Source organism: Myotis yumanensis, unplaced genomic scaffold (assembly GCF_028538775.1).
Source record: "Myotis yumanensis isolate MYYU_CA2020_CCGP unplaced genomic scaffold, mMyoYum1.0.hap1 SCAF_14, whole genome shotgun sequence".
Taxonomy (NCBI): Eukaryota; Metazoa; Chordata; class Mammalia; order Chiroptera; family Vespertilionidae; genus Myotis; species Myotis yumanensis.
Window position 1 is genome coordinate 178,583 of NW_027223765.1, and position 18,616 is coordinate 197,198.

Consider the following 18,616-nt stretch of genomic DNA (forward strand, 5'->3'; position numbering starts at 1 on the left):
CTCTTTCCAAGAGCTCCAAACACTCATCCTCTAATACCTGGCTCAAATGCCCCCTCCTCAGGGGGGCAGCCTGGTGCAGAGGGCAGACAAATCCCCAGGAAGGTCGGCACAATCACACGATGGAGACACCTCTCATTGAGGCTCCTCTGAAAACTTAAACTCCCATCGTTATGAAGGGAGGGGAGGAACTCTGGAGAGAGAAGGGAAAGAGGGAGGGGGAGGGGAGGAAGACACTGAGTTATGTATGGGCAGGAAAATGCAAAATGCATCCTTTGTAGAAGATGCAATTGCCTTCTAAAGCAAATCCAAATGAACCAACTGAGAAATTAATAAAACTATAAGAGAATAAGCTAAGAGGGCTGGGGAAAGATCAGTAGACAAAATCAATAGCTTTCTACTCATCAATAACAAATTAGGTCATATAATAGGAGAAAGATGTTCCATCAGTGATAGCCATCATATACTTACAGACCCCAGGAACTGGCACCCAGGTTCCCATGACCCTTTGCATCACCCTCCTGGCTCCTGCCTCTGGGCCTTTGCACTGGCTGTTCCCTCTGCCCCAGACATGGTTTATCTCCTCACCTCCTGGGGCTATTCCAGGGTCAGCACTTTTTATGTAAAGGCCACATTTTAAAGACCTTAGGCTGGGTTGGCTATGAGGCAAAATTGAGACTATTATGCAGGAACTTAACATATACCAAGAGAGAAAACGTCCACAAGATGTTTAGTGATGAAATGTGACTTTATAATAAGACTTGATTACTGTTTTGTTTTTTGATAATACAGGTCAACTAAGGCTAAGAACGGGATTCTTTTAGGGGGATAACATCAAAGTTAGTGTTCCCATCATGGAATTGATTGTAAATGCTATTCTGTAAAAACCATTCTCAGCTAAGAGAAGGTGGGCCAGGTCTGATCCATAGTCAAATGCCACCTCTCAGTGAGGCTCTCCAGGACACCCTCTCAAAAACAGCCCCTCCCACCTGCCCTCTCGTCCTCTGACTTTCTCTTAGCACTTCTCACAGTCTGACCGCTGTCTTTTATTCGTGTGTACGTTGGCTGCCTTCCTCCCACTCGCAAACATGTGGGCAGGGGTCGGGTTTTGTCTGTCTTGCCACTGCTTATTCCCAGCATCTGGCACATAGTAGTCACTCAATAATTATCTGTTGAATGAATGTGCCTCACTGGCTTCTGCCTCCGGGATGGATGGATGGATGGATGGATGGATGGATGAATTGTAGTGAAGAGAGACTGTGTTCATACCTGTAAGTGCTTAGAGCATTGCCTGGCACAGGCTGTGCTCAATTGGTATTTGATAGATCAGACAGAGGCTGAAAACCAGGACTGCAGGCTTTATTAGAGGAGAAGGACCTGCGGGAGAACAGCAACTCGTGCAGGGTGGGCGCGCCTTTTGAGGGGCGGGATGGGAAGGGGTGGGGGCTTAGTGTACTTGGCGTGCGCTGATTGGTGGCTTCATGTATGGTCCATATAGGAACAAGGGCTTAGGGTATTTGGCAGGTGTGGATTGGTGGTTCAGTGTATAGTCCAGCCGTGGGCAAACTACGGCCCACGGGCCGGATCCGGCCCGTTTGAAATGAATAAAACTAAAAAAAAAAAAAGACCGTACCCTTTTATGTAATGATGTTTACTTTGAATTTATATTAGTTCACACAAACACTCCATCCATGCTTTTGTTCCGGCCCTCCGGTCCAGTTTAAGAACCCATTGTGGCCGAAACCGGTTTGGCTCAGTGGATAGAGCGTCGGCCTGCGGACTGAAGGGTCCCAGGTTCGATTCCGGTCAAGGGCATGTACCTGGGTTGCGGGCACATCCCCAGTAGGAGATGTGCAGGAGGCGGCTGGTCGATGTTTCTCTCTCATCGATGTTTCTAACTCTATCTCTCTCTCTCCCTTCCTCTCTGTAAAAAATCAATAAAATATATAAAAAAAAAAAAAAAAAAAAAAAAAAAAAAAAAGAACCCATTGTGGCCCTCGAGTCAAAAAGTTTGCCCACCCCTGGTACTATAGTCCATATAAGGTACCTGGTTAGTCACTCAGGTATTTCCGGGCTGCAGGTTCCGTCATACTCCGCCCACCAGTTGAGGGAAGGGAGGATCTATCAGTATTCGTCAGTTACTGTTCCTCTCAAGAGGGACCTCGAGCGTCTGGAAAGTGCAGGCTCCAGAGCACAAAACACCCTCCAGCCCCAGAGGTGCCCACCACCGGCCTGCGCCCAGCCTGCCAGGAAGCCCGGCCCAGACCCCTGGCCCTCCCTCTGAGTCCCCTCCTCCTGCCCTGGAAGTCACTGCCCCAGGGGTGCGCGTGCTCCCCCTCGCCGGTCCCCTCTGTCGCCCCACAGCAGCCCCATCCCTCGGTGGAGGAAAGGCGAGGTGAGAGGCTGAGCCGTTTGCCGGGGTCGCGCGTGGCGGGGCTAAAGCGGGCCTGGGCACACAGCACAGCAGACAGACAGATGGACACATCTGTGGATGAGCCAGCAGCTGAGCTGGGACGGACACGAGGCCCTCCCCCCCACCCCTACCCCCACCCCACGCTGCTCCGCGAGGCCCGGCGGCAGGGGCTCTCGGGAGCCGCCCCGCCCCTGGCGCCGGGCCAGCGGTCCTCCCCGTGAGGTCAGCCATGGCCCGCGATTTCGGGGAAATACCAGCTCCTGATTGAAACCAGGCGACGGCCGGGCCCCGCTGCTTTCCCAGTAGAAACGAGGGTGTTTGTTCCAAGAGGACAGGGTGGCGGGGCCTGGCCTGGGCCGCGGGCGCGAGGCTTGCGCTGCAGCACCTGGTCGTGGGTGGGGGTGTCGGGGAGACGGGTGGGGAGGCGAGGGGAGGGAGGGGGTGGGGAGCGAGGCACCCCGACGTCCTGGCCAGCGCAGCCCGGGGGGTCGCCACCCAGCACGTGGAATGAGCCGACCAGGGAGGGTCACGGACCGTGGCCTGGAAGCCACGCGGGGCGGGCAGGGCAGCTTCACGGAGACCCCCACCCGGCACCCAGCTCGGGCACTGGGCGGGGCTTATGCTAAATCCCCGCCCCTTCCCGGTTGCGCAGCCCAGGCCCCGCCCCCGGATCTGCCCGCCCGCCACCTGCAGGGGGCGCCCGAGAGCCGGCGCCCGGCGCAGACGGGGCCGCGAGCCGCCCGGCATCTGGAGCGAGTTAAGGGGCGGCGGGCGGCCTGGCGGGCGGCGGCGTGAGCTCATCCCGGCCCGCCCCGTGAGGTTTCCCGGCGGCGCTGGGACCCGGGCACGGAAGCGCCTCCTCCGGGGTGTGGGTGTGAGCGAGCGCGGCCGTGTGTGCCCCTGGCGCGCCGCCCGGAGCGCGCTGAGCCCTGGGAGCTGCGCCCGCCCGCGTCGCCGTGTAGCCGTGTGTCCTGGCTCGCGAGGGTGTGCGTGTCCCCACGGGGACACATGCGTGTAATGAGTTGCACACATCCCAGCACCTACTTCCCGTTTTACAGGAAAGAAGGCCACGTGCAGGGAGGGAGAGGGCGGGCCGCGGGGGGGGGGGGGGGGGGCGGGCAGAGTTGGGGCGCATCCCCATGCACAAACCTAGCTCCCTGGTCCCTGTCTCCCCCACCCACACCCCCATTCCTCAGGGCCTTGGGCACCCTCCTTTGGAAGGGAAGAAGAGCCGGCCCGGTGTGCTCAGTGGTTGGTTGAGCATCCACCTATGAACCAGGAGGTCAGGGCTCCATTCCTGGGTTGTGGGCTCAATCCCCAGTGTGGGGCGTGCTGATCGATGATTCTCTCTCATTGATGTTTCTATCTCTCTCCCTCTCCTTTCCTCGCTCTAAAATCAATAAAAATGTTTTTAAAAAGGAAGAAGAGATCCCTTCACACCAGGGTCATGGCTACCACACACATAGGAAGACACACACTTGATAAAGACTCACACACGGGGACACACACCAACAGACACGAGGGGACACCTCCTATTGGTGGCATCGGAGTCAGGGCCGCCAGCAGGCGGGTGGCAAGGTGGTGGCAAGGCTGGGAGAGGCCTCTGGGGAGATGCCTGCACCCCTGCCAGGGCGGGGAGCTGGAGGAGGGGCTGGAGGTCCCTGCACCCGCGTCCTCCAGGCTCTGGCTCCTGCAGTGGGCCCTGCGGTGCTGCCCAGGCTATGAAGGGCCTCAGAGGCCCCAGGACTCCCAGGGCCAGGAGCCAGAGTTGGGACATGGCACTGTGGGCATCACCAGACATGGTGCCCAGGTCAGGGGTGGGGGAGCTGTGGCTGGAGCAGGGACCTCTGAGCACCCAGGGCTCCCCCACCCATCGGGCTAGTCCTCTCTTCAGACCCTCACCTCAGGGCCTACTGTCCCACCTCGGGCAGCATAGCTCCAGCCGCCCTGGAGACCTCGGGGAGGTGGCCCTGGACCCTCAGAACCCACCTGCCTTTCTGACATGCCCCACCCTCCTCCCTTCACCCACAGCTGGTGGGGCTGAGACGAGGAGCCCGCCTGCAGGATGGGGCACATGAGCCCTTCCGGACCAGCGATTACTCCCAGAGCACAAGCTCGAGTTGGCGGTGCTGGGCTTGCTAGGAATCGAGGGCTCGTGTCCTCACGGCGTTCCCACCTGTGAGAAGAGAGGACCGCAGGCCCTGGCAGCTCCCCAGGGAGTGTTAACTCTGAAGGGATGTGCCCCTACCGTGGCCACCGAGGCGTCAGCTCCTGACACTGGGGCAGGCTGGTGAGGCAGTTTTAACTGGAATGACTCTGGTTTGCATAACCAGAGCCTCCAAATTACTTAGCAAAACATGTTTGCTTTTTAATTAACATGTGCTTGAAAAACAATGGTTTTAATTAAAGTGGGTGGGGGAGAAGAGTTCAAGGCGCGCCAAGGCCCAGCCCAGACTTCTTAAAAATAAAGTGGGAGCCTTGCCTCCCGCACAGAAGCTGGGGGCCCAGGCCATGGGCCCACCTGCCTCCGCCCCTCCCTGAGCCTTTGCCCTTTTGCTGACAGTTTAATCACTCACCTGCCCTCTGTTCCCTGCTCCCCTCTGGGGAGGGGTGGGCTGGTAGAAAGCAGTCTTTGGGGTAAATTAATGGGAGTCCACCAGGCGGGTAAGAGAAAGGGAGCAGCATGAGTGAAGGCCTGAGAGTGGGGGTCTTATTGGGGGAACATTAGATTTACTGGGGAGGGAGAGATATCAGGTTGGGGGAGGTGACCCATAAAAAAAGCCAGATCCCCCAGACTGGTGGACTGGAAGGGTAGGGCTGGACCCAGATGTCCAAGCCCCAGGGAGATGGGGGAGGGGGTGTGAGCTGGGGCCAGGAACTTAGGGGTGGAAGGGAGGTGACACTACCTGGAGCAGAAGGAAGGGAAGGGGCAGTGGAGAATGGAGGCAGGAGGGGAGTGGGCCTGGGGGCTCCATGGCCAGGACTGCAAGTTGAATCTGTCCAGCAGGGGGCAGTGTTGCCATCATTCAGCAAGCAGGAGGCACCCACCCAGAAGGTGATCAGTAATCGCTGGAGGAAGAGTGAGGGTGAGGAGCTGTCCCTCCAAGGCAGCCACACTTTCTCCCCGCTCTGGCCTTTTGGGGCAGGCACTGGGGTCAGAGGTTAGCACTAAGGCAGGACAGCACCCCCACCCCTCACTCATACAGGCGAAGGAAGATGGAGAGGACACTTCTGGGGAGTGAGGGTACAGGGTTAAGTCAGGTGGCCCCAAACCCCCAGCTCCCAGCAGCCCCGCCCGGAACCCTGTTTCTCATTAGGGGCCTCCAGCCTCCCCCGCCCCCATGAAACGTGCCTCCCTGCGCTTATGCATTGCACTCCGCCTGGGTGGGAGGCCCGGGGGTATTTTTTCCCCTGAGCTCAGACATTCCTCGCTTTATTATTCTCCACATTTCAAAGCAGCTGTTGCCTCCCCCAGCGTCCCCCAGCCCAGAGCTCAGAGTCCTAAAGGGGCCCTTCCAAGGCTCAGGACCCAGAGGCCCCACCCCTCCAGCCCAGCATAGGAGGGAGACTGAGGCTGTGACGGGGGCCCAGGCATCGGCATGGACCTCCTCTCTCAGGCGACACCTGAACTTGCCTCCCCTCAGGCCTGGATCCTCCTGTGCCCCCATCACCCTCCCCTAACACTGCCTTCCTTGCCCCTCAGGGCCACCTCCACACAGGTGACCTCAGAGCCCTGAACGATGCAGAGGGAGCCCTTGCCTGGAGCAGATGCTAGGGCACTTCTCGGGGTCCTGCCCTGCTCAGGGCCCTAACAAACGGAGCCCCCACCTGTGTCCGTGGCTCTACGAGAGCAAGGCCCTCCTAGAACACAGCAGGGCTGGGTCAGCTGAGGGGACCACCAAGGGGGAAACAGGTCTCAGGACTCACTTTGGGAGTTCGGGGAACTAGACAGGCCCCAGGCAGGTTCTTGTCCGACATCAGAGAGCTGCCCCGTCCAGTCCAGGAGAGGTGCGTCCACAGAGGTGAGCTCCCTGCTGCTGGGGGTTCAAGACTTGCCCTGGAAAGAGGCCGGCCCAGGTGTCGGAGGCCCCCTCCTGTCCAACTTCACGGTCAGAGTCTGGGGCTGGCAGATTCAGTGCCCACTGCAGCTGAATGTTTGAGGGCCCTCCTCGCTCACTCAGGATCGGCTAGACAGGTCTGGGAGCACAGGCGGAGGCACAGGACAGAGGACTGGGAGCTGGGCCGAGGACTGGCCTGGACGGGTCGCTGCAATGTCCTGGCGCCTGGTGAAGCGCCAGCAATGCCATCGCCGCACCATCGCTATGGACTGATGAGTTACGTGGGGTCAGACCTGGGTCCTGCTCAGAGGGTTGGGGGTAGAAAGCAGCCCTCAGGGCTCAGGGCCCACACCTGGGGAGGGACTCTGACCACCAGGGAAACTGAGGCAGGAGCCCACGTGGGGCAGGCAACCTGGGGACTGAGTCTGGAGGTCACTCTTGGCACTCTGGCCATGTCGCCCCTGCTGACCCTACAGCCAGGCATGTCCACCCCGGGGGTGGGGCTGCCTGCTGGATCCTCAGTGCCCAGGAGGGTAGGAGGTGTCCTGTGACGTGGCCCTGGAGAGTTCTCACCGTCCACAGTAAGCCGGGGCCCAGGGCCTGCCCGCACTTCCAGGTCTCCCCCCAGGGAGCCCCTACTACAGGAAGACACCCCTGGGACCTGGACTGCACAGAGCCTGGGCCCTCAGGCCAGAGCTGTCTCCGCCTCCAGATGTGGGTCTGGCTGTGTCACCCTTTGGGGCTTCTGGCCCAGGGCCCCTCCACCAGGCAGGCCATGCAGAGGGCTCTGCAGCTCCGGGGATGTGCCCGCTTCCCGTCCACCCCTCAGCCCTGAGCACTGCTCTTCCTCCCGTCACACTGTCACCCCCTGCCCACTTTCTTTTACCCCATCTCCTCCCCTCCTGCCAGAAACCACAGAAGCTTTGCCTTCCTGCCTCAGCAGCTCCATCCGCCCTGAGCTGCCCTGCCGACGAGAGGCCACTGTTATCCCACCTCCGGCTGCAGGCTCCAGAGGTGCGGGCAGGCATGGGCATCCCACGGTTGGGGGACACTTAGAGTCTTGGAGTCCCAGATTCTCCAACCAGGGGAGGAGCTGAGGCTTCTGCACTCGTGGGCCCCACCCCCCAGCCCCACCTCGCCAGGAACGGCTTGTCCTGGCCTATCTGCACTGCCCCTGCCAGCTCTCCACTCCCCAGGCCACCCCAGCGGGCAGGGCCAGGCCTCTGTCAGTCTCACAGACGGAGCACAGTTGGCACCTCATACTTACACGATGGCTGGATGGGTGGCTGGATGGACAGGTGGATGGACAGATGGAGGGATGGACGGCTGCCTGGATGGATGGATGGGTAGACGGAGGGAGGGAGGGATGAATGAATGGGTTGATTCAAATGAGCCTTGGGCCTGGAAGGGATCTGCCCCATTCAAGGGTCTCGATCCCAGGCTTTGGGAAGACATTGATTGCAACAAACTGAAATTTCCTCAAAACTTAAAAATCGACACGTCAGGTCTTATTTTGCCAAATAAAGCCACGGAAAACAGCGACCACCAGCTCCCCCACCATTGTTGTGTAAACAAAGCATATTCTCAAGGAGGAAAAAAAAGTAAAGTAGGCAGGATGCGACCTCAGGAGAGACAGGCAGGCCCTGAAGATTCATACGGTGAACTTCAGGGGAAACACACATGTGGGCCTTCCTGCTCCTGGACTCACAGGTTGGCTGGGCCTTGGGGGTGCCCAAGTGCTTCCAGACTGACCAGGGCACGAGCCCCTTCTGCAGCTTCCCAAGGAAATGGTTCGCCTCTGCTTGCACACCCCTTAGGACAGGGTTCTCACTACTATCCCAGTGAGCTGGGAGCTGGAGAAGCCACTCCAGAGCATCTGTCAGTGGTGCCCATGCACCCTGGGGGAGAGGGGAACTGGCCAGGAGGGGAGTGAGATGGAAGAGGGTCTGAGGGGAGGAAAAGCAGAGGCCTCCAGACCTGGGTACGAGAACTGTGTGAGGGAAAGGGGTGACCGTGGTCAGCTTGACCAAAGTATAAAAGTCAGAAAGTTGGCCAAGACCTCAGACTTCTCCGGGGGCACAGTCTCCTCAGATCAGGAGTTCCAGAGCCTCCCAGCTGCCCGAGCCCATCCCCCAGCCCTCCAGAAAGCTCTCTGATGCAGCCATTCTCACCAATGCCTCAGTCAATCATGAGGTGCCTGGACCCATAGGACAGAGGAAGGAACAAGGATGGGAAGAAAATGGTGGCACCTCGAGTGTCCTCAGCCAGGCTGGGGGAGGGCCAGGCAGGGCCAGCCCTGAGACCAGAGGGGCCTGCTGGGCGGTCCCCAGGAAGCCTCGTGTGTGTGTGTGTGTGTGTGTGTGTGTGTGTGCGCGCGCGCGCGTGCCCTCACACACACTCCACATTCCAGCTGTGCTCTGTCAGCATCTGGGCAAACCAGGATTGTGTGGCTTTGGGAGGCAGGAACAAGTAACCCCCAAACTCAGCGCGGGCGGGCCTGGGGCTTGTGGAAGGGACTGGGAGAGCCCCAGGGGGCACTGCTGTGCTGGGTCACCCGGTTCACGGTCTGGGGGTTCCCTGCTGCTCTCTGAGATGACTGGGTCAGCGCGCCCTGGGGTGCGGCTGCCCTGGACCCAGGCAGCTCACCCTTCCCCCTCCCCTCAACCCTCCGGACCATCCCGCGGCCTGAGGCCCAACAGCAGGGCACTCCATCCTACACCGCCCCCCGGCACCCACTCATGCAACAGGACGACAGGACGGCTGCCTGTCACACTGTGGCCCAATTTCTTTCGCCCCATCTCCTCCCTCCCTCCTCATCTCACACCCCCTCTCGTTTCATACACTCATTGCTTGGACCCTTTTACTCCAACCACTGATTTCTCTTAAGATCTTTGCCAGCCCGGCCGGCGTGGCTCAGTGGTTGAGCGTAGGCCCATGAACCAGGAGGTCATGGTTTGATTCCCAGTCAGGGCACATGCCCGGGTTGTGGGCTTGATCCCTAGTAAGAGGCGTGCAGGAGTCAGCGGGTCAGCCTCTCTCTCTCTCTCTCTCTCTCTCTCTCTCTCTCTCTTCTCTCTCATCAATAAAATATATTTTGAAAATAAAGATCTTTATCGGCGATCTGCCCGCCACCCTGCAGCTGAGGGTCCGAGCCCGAGGGTCTGGCTTCTCCTGCCTGCGGTCTGATTTCTTTCCTTCTGGTGACCTGGTAAGATCTTCCTCCAACACTTGATTTCTTCCAGACCCTCTGACCTCATTCTACCTCGGCCTGAATTTCTGGCCTCTGGGCTCCCCACTCTCTGACCCCTGTCCGGGCAGGGACCGGTATCACTGAGGATGGCGTCTGGAGAGAGGATGCAGGTGTGGCAGCTGCCGAGAGCCAGGGGCGTCCCTGCAGGGATGTCAGAGCAGAGGAGGGGCAGTTGGTTCTGGGGTCCTGATGCAGAGCTCTGTCCCTGGTCCCCTGCCCCCCAGCTGCCCCACTGACCCTCTGGCTCAGGCTGGCCCAGGCCTGGAGAGGTGGCTATCCCTGCCCCTTACCAGGACCTCAGAGATCAGGCTCCAGGCCAGATGGGGGGAGTGAGGCGTGGAGAGACCCCAGACCAACCTCCCCCGCCTCACGGATCTGACCTGGCACTTTGGGTGTGGAGGGGACCAGGCTGAAGGAGGACAACCCCTTAGCCCCCATCGCCTTCCGCCAGCCGCATGGCCGCAGGCTGGACCTCCCTGCTTGAGGGGAGCGGGATGTGTTTATGCAACTGTGGGGAGGCCACAGCCGGGCTGGCAGTGCCGCCGCTCAGCACAGCGCTGACTCGGCAGAGTCCCCAGCACGTCCACACTCCGACAAGCGGCCAGACACATGCATGCACACACAGAGATAACACATGTGTGCACATGCACAGATGGGCACGTGCAGACACACGTGGGCACGCACACGCACAGGCACCCTGTGGACACGTGCTCACTCCAACACCAGGAAGCCCACAGCCAAGGCAGGTGGGAGGAGGAGACAGGGGCTGCTGGGTCAATGTCTGTCTCCGCATCCCTCGGCGGAGGTCCCCAGGGAGGCTGAGCCCCACTGCCCACGCGCCATCTGCTCCCACGCACCTGTCGGACTTCCCTCCCAGCTGCCCTTCACTCCTGGGGTCCCCTCCCTGGGAGACTGTCTGCATTTGGGTATTGTCTCAGCTCTGCTTCTGGGGAAGCCCCACCCAAGACACTCTGACTCTCCTCACTTTTGTTTTTGTTTTCTTTAACAAGACGCCCCACCCCTCTCTCCCAGCCCTGGCAGCCACCATCCTACTTCCTGTCTCTCTGAATGTAACTCTCCAGGCACCTCATGAAGTGGAATCACACGGAACATTGGCCCTTCCGGGACTGGCTCATTTCACTTAGCGCGGTGCCCTCGGAGTTCACCCGCGTGGTAGCCGGTGTCGGGATCCCCTTCCTCTGCAGAGCTGAGCGCGTCATTGCATGAACAGACCACACTGGTCACCCTTCGTCTGTCGATGGGCACCTGTGACTAACGCCGCCGTGACATGGTGTGTGACGTCTCCTCCGGCCCCTGCTGTCCATCCTCTGGGGTTTGTGCTTGGGAGTGGGATTGCTGGGTCACATGGTCATTGCTTTTTAGTTTTTTGAGGAGCCTCCACACTGTTTCCATAGCAGATGCACCACCTCACAGCAGTGCCCAGGGTTCCAGTTCATCTAATGATGTCAACATTGGTTATTTCTTGTTTTGCTTTTTTTGCGGGGACGGCTAGCCATCCTAGTGGGTGCGAAGTGTTACCTCATTGTAGTTTAATTTGCATTTTCCTCATGATTAGTGTGAAGCTGATTGGCTATTTGTACATCTTCTTTGGAGAAAGTCTGTTCGATCCTGTGCCTATTTTTAATTGGTTGTTCATTTTGTTGAGTTACAGGAATTCTTTATGTAATCTGGATATTATCCCCTCTTACATTTTTGCCCAACTATTAGCTTCTCAGATAATCACTAGCCTCATTGTTTAACATGTCAACACCTCCCAACTCTCTCTCTCTCTCTCTCTCTCTTGCTCCCCCCCCCCCCCACGTCCCGTCCCCCCCACCCCCCACACACACTGACAGCACAGCCCCTTCCTCACTATGGGCTCCTCCTCAGCCTTTACCACAGCAGACACACTCAGCGCTCAGCTACCTGCCGGGTTTGTGTGGGCGCTTCAGGGCAGGGTTTTGACTGCCTTTTCCACTGCACTGTTCCCGAGCCTGGCACATAGTAGGTGCTCATTTAACGCTGAGAGAATAAAAGGAAGACGCGGCGGGCACTGCACGCACTCACCCCACAGGACTCCCACACACGCATTCACACACTAGTCCTGGCTCACTCCCAAGCAGACGTCGCACCACCCAACCCTCAAGCAGCCTGACCCGCGCACCCACATACCGCACATGCAGGTGCACTCACCCCACATGAGGCCATGGGCATGAACCCCCAGGGGCTGCCTTGGCCTCCCAGGTGCCCTGGCCTGCGCTGTCTCCTGCCCTGCATGACCCACCCCCACACTGAGCCTTGATTCCCGCCCCCCCCCCCCACGCCCCATGTCGAGGGCCCAGCCTCTCTGCAGCACTGCGCTCCCTCCCATTCAACCTCTGGGCATCTCTTCCTCCAGGAGCCCTCCCCTCGCTCTCCCCACAGGGCTCTGAGGAAAGGGGGTCCCCAGAGCAGGGTGTGGTGGCAGGCAGAGGTTTGCAAGGCGTGCACCCCTGCCCCCCATCACTGCACACTTGGGGACTGCACGCTCGTCTTCTGCTGAGAAGCCCAGGGCTGGGGAGCTCACGGTAGACCCTTCTCCTCTGGCGAGAGCCACACCTCAGGCAAGTGCCTCCATTTCCCACCTGAGTCAGGCAGGGTCTATGGCCTCCTCAGCCCTGACAGCCGGCACGGCCAGCTCCTGCCCTGCTGCGCTCCCCACTGACTTGGGCGAGGCCATTCTCTGTGCTGGGCCTCAGTTTCCCCGCCTGTGTCAGGTGGCTCTGGGCCCCTGGCTCCCTCATGGCTGGTTACGGAATGAGAAGCTCACGGTGCGCTGGCATCTCTGTATCTGGGGCCACCGCAGGGCTGCTGTGTCCATAGGGGAGGAGCACAGAGCCAGGGAGGGCACCCAGGCCTCTTCCAGTCAGCCCTGCTCCTCACCCAGTGCCTGGGGGGGCGAGCTCACAGGGTTGGCACACGAGATGGGGCCGTTTTGATCGGATGAGGGTCGATGGGGAGGTTTGGGTCTGTGGGCAGCCTTTCAGAGGACGCCCTTTGCTGTGTCCAGGGCTCACTGGCCCGTAGGGTTCAGAGGAGCTAACCAGAGGGCCCCAGAGGGAGGAAGAATGAGAGCAAGGAGGGGGAGGGGAGGAAGGAAGGAAGGCAACAGGAAAGGAGGCAGGAAGAAGGCATTTATTCATGGCCCCAGGGCGTGGGGACAGTCCCAGGTGCATGCGGCCTGACAGGCGGGAGGCAGGGGGAGGGGGTGCTGCAGAGCTGGTGCGGGGCCTCCACGGCTCCCTCCTTCCCGCAGCTCCCGGCCACCTGCCACCGATGCCAACATCACTGCTGTCCCAGCAGGGCCTCCCTGGGCTCCCTGAGGGCAAAGGGGGCACAGGCTACGGTGAAGGAGCCAAGCCAGGCAGCAGGATGTTAAGTGGGAACGGAGCTGGTGCGGATGGGGAGGCGGAGACAGGGACGGGTGGCAGAGCGTGAGGGGACACAGGCTGAGGGGCTCACCTGGGGGTAGGCTCAGCTGGCCATGATGTGCTTCACGAACGCTGGAGGGAAGGGAGGTGAGTACAGGTTCGGCCCTGGGCAGCCTGGGCCCCAGGACCCCCCAGGAGGCTCCCTCCCTCTGCGCCCACCTTCATAGTTGATGCAGCCATTGGAATCTTCTTGCCCAGCCATCAGCTTCTCCACCTCGTCCTCGGTCAGCCTCTCACCTGGGGGTGGGGGCCGAGTCAGCACCCCCCGGGAGGGGAGGGCGGACACTGGGCCTCTGGGTGCGCTTTGCCTCCCCACATGCCCTCACCCCTCTGGGCACTGCCGTCGTAGCTCCCCAGGCCGTGGCCATGACCCTCGTTTCTGAGTCCAGGAGAATCCGTGACAAGTCAAAAAGGGCAGGGCCTGGGTGCGGGCCTGGTGCCCCTCGAGCCTGGCTCTGTCCATAACAGCCCCCCCTCTGTCCCCATGAGGCTGGTGGGGATACAGCTGGGGTCCGGGGAGCAGGGTGACTATGGAGGGGACCCCTGTTTCCCAGGCAAGTCGGGCACCTTCCTGTCTCGGTACTTTTGTATGTGCTGTGCTCTTGCCCCCCCTGGAATGCCAACTGCAGTTTCTCCCACCCCCAGCCACACGCATACATACACACACACTCACATACACACACACTCACATACACACACACTCACTCACATACACACATACCCACACACATACACACCCTTACACGTGCACACACGCACACACTCATGCACACACTAGCACACACTCATATACATACACACATACTCATTCATACACTCATATACATACACACATACTCATTCATACACATACTCATACACACATGCATACACAGGCACACACAAACATACACACATATACATACACACTCACACTCATGCACACACTAGCACACACTCATACACACTCACACACACATAACCCTAGAGACCAGCACAGGTCTGGGCACACAATAGGTGCTCAATAGCATCTGCTGTGGGAGAAAGTCTGTTTCAGAAGGAGGCACCCCTGCCAGCCAGGCACCTGACAGTGGGGTCAGGATGCCCAAGATGCAGGCACGTGACCTACTCGGCCACTCAGGTGACGTGGCTCTGGGTCTTGACCTTGAGGCAGTGAACCCCGAGACTGAGCTGAGCCTCCTGGGTGCCTCACTGTGCCCCACCTGAGCCCAGAGCTGTTCCTGTCTCCCTTGGGTTCTGTGAGTGGCACCAACACGCTTCCTCTATTCCCCTAAGTGTCTAAATCCCCCCCCGATTTCTGTCCCTCGCTATAGAGGCGCCTTGACTGTCAGACCTGGGAGCAGGTGACCAAGTGGCTCCTCCTAGGATAACCCCCAAGGAGGAGTGGGGAGGCTGCCCTCACCCAGCGTGGCCAGCACGTGGCGGAGCTCGGCGCCCATGACCGTGCCGTTGCCCTCCTTGTCGAAGACCCGCAGCCCCTCGACAAAGTCCTCGTAGGTGCCCGTGTCCTTGTTCTTGGCGATGTGCTGGAGCATGGGCAGGAACGTGTCGAAGTCCATCATCTTGGTGTTCAGGTCTGTGGAGAGAAGGTCCCGAGTGCCAGCAGGCCCTCCCTCGGCCCCCCAGTCCCCACAGCACGCGCACGGTTAGCCACTCACAGCACGCCACCCCACGAGGCACTTCACAGGCACCAGAAAGGCGTTCGTCATGCAGCCTGTTCTCGAGGAGTTTGCTGGGTGGCACCACACGGGCCTCGCCCAGCACCTCGCCCTCCTTTGAGGAACAGTCCTTGCTGGTGCCATCGTCTTCTAGACCGCACCTCCCTGCCCCTGCGGTTGGTCAGGAGCAGCTGAGCCAGTAGAGGCCTTCCCTGGGCTTGTGAACCACTCCTCCTGGGGGCAAAGCAAGCAGCCCTCTCTGGCCAGTGTGGCCAGGGCAACTGGCCCCAGTCCACAGAGCTGACCGGGGCCCAGGAGGGCAGAGGGAGCCTGGTCTGTGTGTGGTCAGTCCCCGAGGACCAGGAGGCCTGGTGCATCAGCCTGGGGCCAAGGGGACAGAAGCCAGCGCTCCTCGCCACCTGTCAGCTTCCCCTGAGACCAGCCCGTGTCCTCGTCCAGGCAATGGAGGCCAGTGCACAGCAGGAGGTTCCCGTGCGGCCCCACCGCATGTGGCAGCCCCACCTGCAGTCTCGGGGAACCAGCACTAAGGGGGAGCTTTCAGGGGCGGGGTGTCCGACCTTCCTGCTTGGGCTTCCCCAGGACGCGGAGCACCTCAGCCTGCGTGGGGTTCTGGCCCAGCGCCCGCAGGACGTCCCCGCACTGTCCGTAGGTGATCTTCATCTCACACTTGGGCGTGCGGTCAAACAGCATGAAGGCTTCCTTGAACTCTACCGGGAAAGGGCGTGAGCTGTGGACACTCCCGGCGAGAGCTCCCCGCTCACCCACACCCCTGGCAGGACTCTCAGACTGGGGGCCCCAGGCCCAACCCTGCAGCCCCAGGGTCAAGACCCCCCACTCACCTTCAATCTGCTCTGGAGTGAACTCGATCTGAAAGGAGACCCCAAAGATGCCTCAGAGGTTGGGGCCAGGCCTCCACCTGGTCACTCTGTGACCAGACCAGACCTCAACTCCTCAGCTGTCCCACCCTCCCCATTTCCGCACCCCAGCCTCCATCCCTCGGGACCTCCCACTGTCCACCCTGACAACCCCCTGCCCCTTATCCTCCCCACCTGCCAGCCGAGGGCCTTTGCTCTGAGTGGACCCAAACCTCGACACCTGGTGGGAAGTGGTGAGGACGGAGGCCTGGTGCCCTGAGCCCCCAGCTCAGGGGGGCTTACCTGCTGCCCCTGGTCCTGAACAGATGTGCCTGAAGCCACAGATCAAACCAGCCTGGCTTTGCCACCCACCATGCCTGGGCGCAGGGGGCAGGACTGGCCACAGGAGTGCGATGGGGGGCTCACCTCAACGGTGTGTGTGTGTGTGTGTGTGTGATGTGCATGTGTGCATTCATGTGCGTTCACACATGTGTTTATATGTGTCTGCCCCTCACAGAGCCCTCAAGGCTGGGCATTGTTGCTCATGTGGCCCTGCCTACACCTGGGTCCTACACACCCCGCCCATGAGGGCAGGGCAGCTCCCCCCCCACCGCCCCTGCCCCCATGCAGCACAGCCGAGCCAGGGGTGCTGCGGAGGCGACATGGGGCCACCTGAGGCCAGAAGGCCTCCTGGGACCCAGTCTCCTCCTGGTCTCCCCCTCCCCACCCGATACCAGGTCTATTTTTATCACTGGCCCCAGGTCAAGGTCACAGGAGGGACAGGAGCTTGGGGGAGGGGAACAGGACTGGCACCTCTCCCGTTGCTGCTCCCTCGGGCCCCACCAACTCCACAGAGCACAGCAGTGAGAGGAGCACCCTGCCCTGCCCCTGCCATGGAGCTGCCCGGCCCCGCAAAGCTCTCTCCCCAGGAAGCCTGCTGACAAAGCCTCCCCCTCACCAGCCCCCCACCAGCCCTCACCAGCCCTCACCACCCTTCACCACCCTTCACCAGCCGGAAGTGGGGTCAGGGGCACATGAGGGGCCTCGCTGTTCCCTCCTTGTAGAGGGGAGTGTGCCAACCTCAGATCCGTGAGATTGGACAAGGGCACCATGGGTCCAGGTGAGCCTTGCCAGGGGCTATGGACACAAGCCCGCGGCCCGAGGGGTGGCTGGGGGCAGGAGCCAACTTCAGAGCACATGGCTGTGAGGAGGAGGGCTCCCGCCCAGTCCAGCTTCAAGGAGGGCTACTGCCCGGTCCATGGCTGAAAACACCAGACCCAGAGCAGGGAAGGGATCCGCACCCGAGGCTCCTCCCAGCAGGAGTGGGTCTGTGCAGAGGGCTGAGGTCCTGTGGGGCCTGTGGGAGCCCCAAGGGGCCGGGAGGCAGAGGCTGGGAGAGAGCAGGGAGCGGCGGGTGGCAGGGTGCGTGTTGCTCTGCCGATGCCACAGGTGGGAGTCATGGCTGCTCCTCCAAGTTTAGCCTCCAAGGAAGCCTCCTGGCCCGGAGGGCTCCTGGGACCATTGGTCACAGCGTGAGCCCAGCTTCCTGCCTGTACCCCAATCTCCCCACCTCAGAGCTGAGGCCCTCCCAGCTCTGGGGCTCGGGCACCTGGCAGGGGTGAGTGTGACCCAGCCTGGGCAAGGCCTTGCTTCCTCTGGTCTGCACCCGCCTGCCCCACCCTGGACAGGAGGCTCCTGCCTGGCTGCAGGGTGGGGGCGGCCACCCTGGATCCCCCAAGGATGTGAGATCAAGGGAGAAGGGCGAGGGAGAGTCAGGCTCCAAAACCACCAAAAGGACACTCCTTCAGCGGCAAGGGGCGTCCTCCTGCTGGCTGCCCTCCACCCTCCCGCCCTCCCTCCCACCCACCAAGCCTGACCGAAGCCCAGGGCTTGTCTGACAGAAGCTTCCAGCATGAGCTCCCTGCTCACTTTCCGAGCCCGGCCTGTCCCTGGGTCGGTCCACTCTGCCCTGTCCTTCCTGCCACACCCCAACCCCCACACCCACCTTGACCTTGGAGGCATCAAACTCGTTCTCCTTGGGGGGCTCGGGCTGAGGGGCAGCAGGAGCGGGAGCTGCAGCCGGAGCCGCCGCCGCCTTGGGGGCCGCCTTGGCCTCCTCCTTCTTGGGCTCTGGCTTTTTGGGAGCCATGGGGGCCCTAAACACCCAGAGGGGCGAGGAGAGAAGGAAGCAGAGCCGGGTAGGGGCGCCTCCTGCCCTTGGCCTTTATCTGGTCTGGGCACTCATGCCCCCTGCCCCACCCCTGCGTGCACAATAGGGACAGGGCCATAAAAGGACATTGGCCGGGCTCAGGGGCTATTTTGGGGCCTGGGGAGGGCATTGTTCAGGCTCAGGAGCCGTGGGGAGAGGGAGGGCTGTCCATTCCCCCCAATCACCTGTTGAGGAGGGAGGGGGAGGGGAGGACAGAGGCCGCTGCTCAGCACACAGCACACCCTGAAAGCACCGCCCAGGCCCAGCCAGACCCTGCACTCAGCAGGTGCAGAGGCCGCCAAGTGTGTGTGCCGTGTGCCGTGTGCCGTGTGCTGTGTGGGGACAGGAGGACTCGGGTCACCTGAGGCCCCTCTCCAGCTCAACTTCCCACCTGTGCACTGAATCCCCAGGTGTCTGCCTGCACCCGCACAGAGTGGGGCTGTCTGGGGGACTGTACGGGGTGTGTACGGGGGTGGGCTCTGTGTGTCCGTGGGGGAGGGGTGGATCTGTGCGTGTTTCCTGGGTGTCTTTCGGGGTGGGTTCCGTGTGCGACGGTGCCGTCTCTGTGTGTGTTTGTGTGTGTTTGTCTGTGTGTTTGTGTGTGAGAGTCACAGCTCTCGGGCAGCTGCAGCCCCAGCCATGAGTCTGAGGGTCCGGGAGCACCCCAAAGAGCTGCAGAATGAGTG

The 18,616-nt window shown here is 60.8% G+C and overlaps 1 protein-coding gene across 1 annotated transcript; it reads right to left on the reverse strand.

Annotated features, from left to right (window-relative positions):
• Positions 1–12,873: 12,873 nt before the first annotated feature.
• Positions 12,874–17,927, reverse strand: MYL3 (myosin light chain 3). The gene is made up of 7 exons (XM_070391118.1): positions 17,727–17,927; positions 15,707–15,734; positions 15,425–15,574; positions 14,591–14,764; positions 13,348–13,425; positions 13,220–13,260; positions 12,874–13,076 (listed from the first exon to the last, which is right to left on the reverse strand). The coding sequence occupies exons 1-6, from the start codon at positions 17,868–17,870 to the stop codon at positions 13,232–13,234; spliced, it is 603 nt and encodes a 200-aa protein (XP_070247219.1). The 5' UTR covers positions 17,871–17,927; the 3' UTR covers positions 12,874–13,076; positions 13,220–13,231.
• Positions 17,928–18,616: the final 689 nt, after the last annotated feature.

Bases quoted from the DNA above. Each gene is read 5' to 3' on its own strand.
- MYL3 (XM_070391118.1), bottom strand. From the start codon at position 17,870: ATGGCTCCCAAAAAGCCAGAGCCCAAGAAGGAGGAGGCCAAGGCGGCC. The intron at 15,575-15,706 runs GTGAGTGGGGGG...CTTTCCCGGTAG, and splicing joins CACTCCAGAGCAGATTGAAG to AGTTCAAGGAAGCCTTCATG. The intron at 13,261-13,347 runs GTGGGCGCAGAG...CCTTCCCTCCAG, and splicing joins TGGCTGCATCAACTATGAAG to CGTTCGTGAAGCACATCATG.